At 38.7% G+C, this 10088-nt stretch overlaps 1 protein-coding gene across 2 annotated transcripts; it reads right to left on the reverse strand.

Annotated features, from left to right (window-relative positions):
- Positions 1 to 1667: 1667 nt before the first annotated feature.
- On the reverse strand, positions 1668 to 4436 carry LOC109893960 (homeobox protein Nkx-2.4). 2 transcript variants are annotated; one of them, XM_020487170.2, is made up of 2 exons: positions 3448 to 4436; positions 1668 to 3054 (listed from the first exon to the last, which is right to left on the reverse strand). In XM_020487170.2, exons 1-2 carry the CDS (start codon positions 3812 to 3814, stop codon positions 2297 to 2299), a joined length of 1125 nt encoding a protein of 374 aa, XP_020342759.1. In that variant the 5' UTR covers positions 3815 to 4436; the 3' UTR covers positions 1668 to 2296. The 2 variants fall into 2 exon arrangements, with proteins under 2 accessions (XP_020342759.1, XP_020342760.1); XM_020487171.2 differs by having other exon boundaries at positions 1668 to 3027; positions 3448 to 4433.
- Positions 4437 to 10088: the final 5652 nt, after the last annotated feature.

Genomic DNA, 10088 nt, shown 5'->3' on the forward strand with positions numbered 1-10088 from the left:
ACTAGTGTGGGCCATGACAACAACTAAAACATAAGGACAATAATGGAAAGTTTTGCTGAGAAAAATTCAATCAAACCCAAAATATGGAAATGATTGGGTTCAGGAAAACAACTGTCCCAGCATGTGTGCCTTAATTTTGAACCTCATATCAAACCTCTCCAAATGTTATACATATTTCTTTCCTACTAGAACTCCCCAACCAGGAGTCTGTATTTTGGATGAATGCATTTACATAGAGCTGTATGGGAGGGGATGCAGAGACAGCAATAGGCCTTTATCATAAGGTATCATCATAACTGTTATTGATCATTTTCAAACCTGTTTAAATGGGCAATGGATATGTTGCGGTTCCAATGTCCTATTATCAGGTGTCCAGTACAAATCATGGTGAAGACTAGACAGACTACAGAAAGAGACAGATGCAAACTTGTAATATAAATGTTTTGGAGAGTGTTATACAAATATTTAAGAGGTGGTTACTAAACGCCATCCTTATGATAGATTGCTTTATCATAGAGGGTTTGGATTTCTCAGACAGTTTTAGAAGGGCCCCTCAACATTATTATAATAATTATGCATTATTTGATGCCTATGAAAATTATTAATGCAACTACAATAGAAGTTATGTGATTTTTTTTTTTGGGGGGGGGGGAATCAATATTTTAAAGAAATACTGTCAAATGTGAAAAAAATATTCTCTGTCAAATATGATTTTATCATGTATTAGTTTGAGTAAATTCAGATTTTCAGATAGAGTTGTGATGTAAAAAACTTAGAGTAGAAATCTAGGAACATAACAAACAAAAACAAAAAAACATTGCATCATCAATATGTGGTGTGAAACAGTTAGTTTGGTATAGCCGTACAGATTCGATAGTGGAGCGATGGACATGGATGAAATAGCTTTCTTTGATAAGACACTTATCCTGACATTTCATTAGCGTTTTTGGTGTTGCATTTACACCTAATTTACTGTCATTCGTCCTTTATCAGGTCATATTAGACCTACGTCCCTTTCTTGAATGTCAGCGGCTCAGGTCTAAATGCAGCTGTAATACCATTTGCGTGATGAGAAACATGTTCTTCAAAATGTGCATTATGAACTATCCACGTTATTACATATTGATCTACATTATATGCAACAAATTGCCATAATAATATTAACAATAATAATAATAGTAATAGTAATAATAATGCCACAATTAAAGTTTGAATGAAAGGCAAACTGAATACATTTTACGTTGATTTGATTATTAATGCATACGAGAGGTGGCTTTATTAGGAATTGAAATGGTCTAAAAACGAATTGTCTAAGAACTAATACAACTCTGTGTTGATTAGTATATTTGTATAGCTTTGGAATCCCACTATTACTATATTGAAAATATATGGAACTTGTGTTTTCAGTGTTTTTATTCTAACGAATGTGCCAAACTTGCTGTATCTTTATCTTTCCTAAAACCCCTTTTTATGGATGATATTTTTAATAAGGTATAATATTTCACTGTATTGGTCCTCCTACATCTGCGATGCCTCTACAAAATCTCATGTGAACAATGTTGGCTACCCCATCGACCTTGCGTTCCAACTCAATTTGGTCTCAATCACACAATAATGAAAACGCACTCCAACCAGATCCTTATAAAAAGTAATTCGCCAGGAATAGCTCGCACTTCAAGTGATTTATTGTTAACGTTCAATTGGTTTGAAACATGTACAGCAGCCATCACGCATTTGTTCGTTTTGACAAAAGAAGAAAGATAACAAAAAAGTCGACTTAAAACAAGCATACAGGTAAACGCATTCTCGTGTGTTAGCCAAATATACAGTTCCTACTTTCTTTAAGTCTAAATTAATACATTAGTTTACAATATTAATAGCATCAAATACCAGGTTATCACTGCAAAGAAGTGGTGGTTTAGTACCTTGAGAGAGTTCATACCTGATCCCAACTATCTCACTTTTCCCTAGTCCCCTTAATGTGCAGCAGCATTCCCGTTCAACAACATAGACAACGTTAACATCATGAGGAAGTCCATCACATTGATTAGAAAAGGTACAGAAACGACACAATCTATTTCAAGGGTAGCAATTTCGTTTAATGTTCAAAAATAGTCTTCCTCTTCAGAAATGTCAAGAAAATGTGCCCTGACCAGCTGGTGCGCCTGAGCGCGTTGTCCTCTCAGACACCAAGGGCTCCATTTTCGCACAGTTATGTATATCAACATGATATGTCTCGTTTTCTCTTGGGCTCGTCCGCGGGTTAACATGTAAAAATTGTAAATGACAGTAGGTCCTACCAAGTTCTGCCGTAGAGGAGGTTGGAACTGACCATGTTATTAGTGTAGTCTATAACAGAAGTGTCTATTTGCGCCATGTTGATCTGGCTATGGAGTGAAGGAGGGCTAGGTGACATCTCCTCCAGGTCTTGGGCCTGAACTAATGAGTTGACCTGATGGTTTTGGTGTTGATTGATGGCATTACTGGAAGCGGGGAGCACGACCCCAGAACCGTTCAGTTGCTGCTGCTGCTGCTGCTGTTGTTGCTGTTGCTGTTGCTGTTGCTGTTGCTGTTGCTGTTGCTGTTGCTGTTGCTGTTGCTGTTGCTGTTGCTGCTGTACCTGCTGCTGGTTTGGGGTTGGTGTGTTGGAGCCGTTCTGACATGGTTTACCGTCCTTCACCAGAACAGGCACTGCCACGCGCCTCGGCGACTGTTGTTGCTGACACAGGCTGCTGTCCTGCTGCAGCTGCTGCGCCGCTTTGTCCTTGGCCTGTCGCTTCATCTTGTACCTGTGGTTCTGGAACCAGATCTTGACCTGGGTCGGGGTCAGATGGATCATACTGGCCAGGTGTTCCCGCTCTGGCGCTGAGAGGTATTTCTGTTGTTTGAATCTCCTCTCTAGCTCATACACCTGAGCCTGGGAGAAGAGTACCCGTCGTTTCCTCCTGGGCGCTGCGTGCAGGGGTGGCATGGACTTGGAGGCGTCCCCCATGCCTGTCAGGGTCCCCATTCCAGTCATGTTCATACCTGTGGAAGGTCCCATGAATCTAGAAACTTAAAAATATACATACATATACGCACATTCAATATTCAGCAATGCAAATGTGTCGGTTTGTTGGCCTGAAGTAGTTCAGCCATGGTCTATCTACCGTGCGCAATTGGCCAAATGTAGGTTAGTCAACAAGCTCTCACAGTCTCAGCTCAGAATTAAACGTTCATCCACGTTTCTGAGATCACTATGCAGCATTAACGAGCAAGTTTATTTCATTCCAATAATAATAATAAGAATTTATTTTGTGAAATAAAATTGAAACATACTTTTTTCCTGATGGTGAGTAGTGTGTTATTGGTTCAAATCTGTCCGTATGTCGTTAAAAGTTTGGTGATATTGAAATAAAACAAGTCACAAAACAATAAAAACGAATCAAAACCTAAAAAACGACTTACTTGTTGAATATCTTTGATCCGTGTTTGCGCCATACCACCCTGTGGCTGTTGCGCTATTTCTCATGGTTTCCTGGTACGACGGAAGGTCTCCCATGTTGCCAATGCTCCCATTGCAGTATCCCCCCATGGCGCTGTGCGAGAACTGGGAGACAGTGTGTGGCATGTGGTAGGTGGCCACGGTGGCGTTGTGGCCCATGGAGTGCTGTTGCATGCCAGTCTGGGACACCTGAGGCTGTCGGTAAGCTCCCAGTGGAGAGGTTAGGTTCCCTGCGCCGTCCATGGCACTAAACTTCTTGTAGGTCTCCTCGATAGGACTCAAAATATCACTCACTGAGAAAGGCGTTGTATGTTTTGGGCTCAACGACATGGTTCAGAAAGCAGGTAGATTTTGTTGAGCAGATCAACCGTGTTGTTGTATCAGCTCTCTCCTTGTGGATGGCTACGTAAGAGAGTGCTTGTAGTACGCCTGCGATCCGATTGATCGCCTTGGAGAAGGAGGCGAGCCCTGGGTGCTCATAGCTCGGGTTTATTGTAGCCAGGAGCCAGGTTTACGACAAACACAGGGGGCGGAGCGACGTCCTAAATGAGCAAATTATAGTCATCGACATTTTAGTAAGATAAGGAAAATGTTGTTACTTTTGTATTAAGGTGAACATAATGCCAAATAAAATCTGTGTACTTATGTTTCTAACATATCATTTATGGAATTAGACATTGTTATTTGTCCACATGTCTATCCATAATAAAGTTATGCACAATAGCTGCGCTTATATATAATACGTGTAATGTTGTTCTGCGTCAATAGGGAATTCCATACTTTCTAGAAACTTTGAGAGCACTTCACCAGACATAGGCGGCAGCGAGCATCACTAAAGAGGTACACTGGTACAATCCTAACTTGTGAGTATATTGCTTTCAGTTATTAAAAACAGCATATTGACATTAGATACATATAATATTAGAAATACTTGAAGATCTACCTATCTAGAATAGGCTAGCCTACAAGTTGTTACCACCTGTGTTCTTGAAGGCAATAGATCTGACCAAGTTGTTTTGCTTTACCCGAATGGACAAGATATGACTTTGCAGAGTGCAGAAGTACAGATATACAGATATAAATGAAAGTAAAATAAAATAATGGATTTATATTCTGCTTATGCATTGCTTTTAATAAATTCGAATTATTTGATCATGTTTCATTGGAATTCAAATTCACATTATGATAACTGATGAAATGCAACAACATCCTTTTCCGGCCCTCAACCACCTGACTCATAAACCCACTGCGTGACCTGGCATCTTAATCTTTGTGTAAACTCCCAGGCGCCAGAGGCAGAAACATCAGATAAGACGAACAAGAAAATGACTTTTGAATCAACAAAACAATTAGCCATGAAATGTGACGGTATTACTAGGCTATTATTATTACTTTATTATGATTCCTATATTTATTTTACAGTTCATCAACTGCAGTGGCCTGATCTTTGTTTTATCAAGGCTAATCGGTTAAGTTTTAGAAAATATTTGACCAAATATTTGACCATTACTAAAACCAGTGATTTAAGAAAAGAGACAATGGGAAATGATTGTTATGATGAAGAAGATTAAGATGGTGGTGGTGATTGTTTTGATGATTTTGACTTAGTGACATCGTATTTGTTCTTATAATGTTATAACTGGACAAAACACGGGACAATAGCTACCTGTATAGACATTGAGCTCATAATGGTAGACTTATCGGTTTCCAAGCAAAGCTAGAATACTCAGACATAAGCACTACTGAGGTCTAAATTATTGATAATGGGCCTTTCTTTATTTGTGATTAATTATTTACATTAATAATTAATGCAATTATTACGGCTTTACTCTCAGGTGGTATTACTTTCTCACATCCTTGACCAAAGTGTCATTTAGGGTGTCCAGAACTCACTAAAACAAATAAAATTATCCATATACCAAAGCACCAATGTTATCATATATGGTAGAATATTTCCCTTTGTTGAAGAGGGAAAATAATGGTCTAAACTCACCATAATTTGATTTAGTATGACACGTCAGTAAGTAGGGTATCCTAATAGCGTAAATGAAGATGCGACATGGTCAGCCATCAATTACTCGCAACGCAACACCAATCTCCGTTTAAGATGTTCATTATGAGTAATAAATCCTTGTTGCTATGCAATTTAATTCAGTCAATATTTAGGTGCTCACTTGCATCCTTCAATTACTCACAAACCCTTCTCATCGCATTTATCCAACGGAATAGATGGATTTTGTATAGGTTAGGAGGCATAATACAGGAGACAAGCTAATTCACGGCACTCAAAAGTCAGTAGCATTATGCATAAAGTTAACCTCCCATCAGAGTAAATATCATACAAAGACTATATGGTAATTTCCTTTGTTTGAAAAGTTTCTTGCAATTCAACTGCAAAACACAACAGTACACGTGTTGTTACTTGCCTATTTCAGTTAAACCTCCATTAACCTGCTTATATCAATATACTGCTAAACATGATCCACCTAGGTACGGTATGTGATCTTACCTGCATAGGCCATCAAATAAACGGCCTCTGTGAGCCATCTCTACGCTTTTGGCTATACGCTGAGGCTCGTGGTGGGTTTTGGGAACAAGGGAAAGGTAGGCCACAGTCACAGCACCTCTAACGTTATGTAAATGAGGCAAACCTCTCAACCTTCCGGATTATTGAGTCAGAGAGCACGACCGGAGTCCAGAGACCCTCCACATTGGAAAAGCACTAAAATCTCTCGCCGGTTGGCTGCACAGCTTAGAGTAATAGTTTTGATGCATATACAATCTTGTAGCCTACGTTACAACTTGTAGAGCAGGTGAACATGAAATTATAAGAGGCCTCTCTTCGACAGCAAGATATTTGGACGTGCGGGGAAGGAAATGCCTAGACCTCTAGACGGTTTGTCAGATTTATATTTGAATTGGTTTATTGGTGCAAATGGATCGATAAAGTCCTGCCACTGTTATTCAGATTACATTGTAATTCCATCACAACCTATACTGTGCTTGTCTGTTGTGATTGCCTGTAGTCTATTTGCTATTTAGCTTTGAAAAATATCATCTTTCATTTACACCTCAAACAATAAATAAATAATAAATAACCCCAAGATTGCTAACTTCAAAAAAGTACAAATGTAGGCATATCCTATCCATGTTCCACATACGGGTAAAGGCTTGCCCTCAAATTTTGAGATGTATCGTCCGTAGACTTTGTATCACCAATTGAATGGAGGAAATTGAATTGAAATATCACATCTAATTAGGTACATATACACCAAACACTATTTTTGTATTGGTTTCATAGTATCGTTTGCGACGGTTAAGTTGTTTATTGTCCATCAAAGATGGTTAGGTTATGCGTTTTTCTCTGGGTTTTCGCAGCGCGCTTTCTGCAATTGCTTTGCTTTCTTTTCTGCTAAACTTATAGCACCTTGGTAAACCTACTTGTTAAGAGGGGACAATTAATAAGATATGCTCATAATATATTTGAAACTATGCACTAAATAAAACTTTTATTTGACAGAAAACATTTAGGCTTTGTTCATGGTCATTTTCTAATTTGTTATCACGCAGTTATAATATTGAAATTTCAGCGTATGGAACAATGTTGTAGAACGATGTATGGAGCAATGTTGTTCGCGCGCTGTATGATAGTTTTATGACCGAACAATCTTGTTTATTTGGGCCGATTTGTAATTAGATTGTGTCTGGATTAACCAGCTCGATCAATAGATCACCTCCTCCTTAAGCAGATGCATGCGCTGTTGGGCCTGTAATGTGATATTATTGTGGATGTGTAGACTACCACCATGGTCCAAGGTTACAGTTATGGTATTATAAGGGTCTAAAGACAAACAAGGATTTAATTTTAAAAAACGCATCACGATTCTTTCAAGGACACATATCTTGCTTCTGGGTTAAATGGCATTAATTGAATGGTCATCAAAATAACCTGGACGGCCCCACTCAGACGTCAGAAACATGCGGTTGGGCCGGTTGGAAACATGCGGTTGGGCTAGGCTAACTTCTAGCTCCAGGCTATTTCTCTCCACACTGCTGGGAACACTGATGTCAATGTTATTGATATTTTGTTTCATTAATGAATTGTTATCTTGTCAAACATAAACACCAAAGCATTATTTGACAATTTAATCATAAATGGGCGATGCTTTTATATTTCAAAACAGCCCCTCCCCCAGTGACACTGGCTGAGGTATACTGCAGCAGCACAGCAGATGGACCTGAGCGTGGTCACTGAAGTGCTTTCTCCATCACTGCGCGCTGGTTCAATAACCTGAGAGAGATTTGGAGAGATCAGTGAAGGGCTGGAGCGCTCGGTGTAAGAGCCGGGATCCTGACCTACCACCTCAAAGATACACCGGCGGAACAAACCCACTCTGCCCACTCTGGTTGAATCAACGTTGTTTCCACGTCATTTCAATGAAATTATGTTGAACCAACGTGGAATAGACGTTGAATAGACTTCTGTGACCAGTGGGAAGTGACTGCTGCTGGGCATCAATAGACGAGACACTGCACAACTGGTAAATGTGCTATGTTGGTAGACTCATGTCAAATGTTGTGGCCCTTATATATGATGCTTAAAATTACATAAACTCAGGGTCTAAAAGGATCTAAAATGGAAACTATCGGAGGATCAGAGTTTATGCCTAAATGCGCCTAGGACGCACGGCTGCGCGCAGGTATTGCTCATGTTTTTGCTTATATTTTCTGCTGCATTACGCATTTAACTGTACATTCCATGTTTTTTAAAACAGCCAACCAAAACTAAATTCCAACCATACCATAATGGCACACATTGTACAATTTGCACAAACATTTCAGGTGCCAATTATTCCAAAGGGAATTCAGGCCAATTCACCTGAAGAAGTCCAGCGTACATGTGATCTTTTTTGTTTCTTCAATTAAAATACATTTACATATATTAGTATTATAGGCCTACTTATTTACACGTTAGTCTTATTTTAGGCCTCTCTCCATGGCCAAGTGACTAATTGTTGATGACTGAAGTTGCCTGTTGGTCCCATAACGTCAGACTTGAAGAAGGATATTCATGTATATAAATAGATAAACAAGCACCCTTCGACAGGTGTAAACCTGGATTGACTGATTGATATCTCGCAAGCAGATATAAATGCAAATTTCAATGCAAGTGATGTAACTTTATAAAAGTTTAACATAAACATATACATATTTACAGTATGTCGAGCATGGGCCCTCTTTGTCAGATCTAAGCGCTGACTATTCCTGAAAAGCCAATGCACTTGTATTTACGGGAATATCCCCACCAAAAAAACATAACAATTACGATATTTCTAAACAAAGTGCGTCCAAAAAAACTAAAGAAATCCGAGGGAAATGGTACATTTGACTAATCATTGTCCATGATCCATCTAATGATGCTTCTTTTTCTATGGTCAGAATCATCTTTAAACTCTACTGCATTGGCCTACAACGGGAAATTGTTCTTACCATTAGGCCTAGCCACCTCCTCTTTCCCCGTTCGGCCTGTGTGTATTTTAATGTGAATCTCCTTCAAGGTTATTTGGACACTTATCGTTTTAATAATAGTTTCCCTTTAGGCTATATGATAACTAAAACAATGACAAGGGATATAGACTACTTCTAGTCGATTACAACCACAATACCAGAAATTCAATTCGAACAAAATATGCTTTGTATGACATTGGGTTTACACACATTTTCCAGCATCCTCTTGCAGATTTATATCCAAAATGTTTAAACTATGATTGCAATATATCATTGCAAGGACACTGCGACCAAAACCCATTTTTCTGATTGTTACGAAGATGAGAAATAGGGGGGGGGGGGGGTAACTCAAAAGATCCCACACATGCACTCAGGATTTCAATAAAGCCAAACTCTCATTTTACACTGGCGACCATTTTGTGCGTAAAAGCAGGTGCACATCTTTCATTTGCACTACTTGAAACTGTGTAGGCCCACCGCTAAGTAGGTTAAAGGTCCTCCCAAGTGGAGCAAGTATCTGACAGTCCTCTTGAAGGCCTTTTTCTTCTGCACGAGTTTTCATTCAACTACAATTAATTTCGCTTGATGGACGAAATGATGCTAATAGCCTGCAAAAAACATATAAGGCAGTAAAACAAGTTTTACGCATGAAGATAATTGCAATGAGTGTTTTGGTAGGCTACTAGATATCAAACCTGTGAAGAATTTAGGATATTTGCATATCTTTTAAAGAGCTAGTAGTCTAGAAACAATGTTCTTCATCTTCATCTAACTTTTGTGGAGGATCAAGTCGACCTTCCTGCAATGTGTCCTACATTGACTAAAATGGTCTAATAATTGCGTATGGCCTACATCGTTCACTATCAGATATTTTCAGTTAAATGTGTCTTTGTCAGTATAAAGTTCAGGTGTGAAGATTCATTTTTTGATCATGACAATCACTATCAAATATAATTGACTACTATAGAGTGTACTTTTCAATATTTCTTTCAAAACTTTGTTCTTGGGCTAGGCCTAATACTTGAATAAATTCATTATGGTTTGTTAATTACATTTTTTAATTAGTCTCAGTTGCACTTATCTTTTTAATAATAGG

This window comes from Oncorhynchus kisutch, linkage group LG7 (genome assembly GCF_002021735.2).
Source record: "Oncorhynchus kisutch isolate 150728-3 linkage group LG7, Okis_V2, whole genome shotgun sequence".
NCBI lineage: Eukaryota > Metazoa > Chordata > Actinopteri > Salmoniformes > Salmonidae > Oncorhynchus > Oncorhynchus kisutch.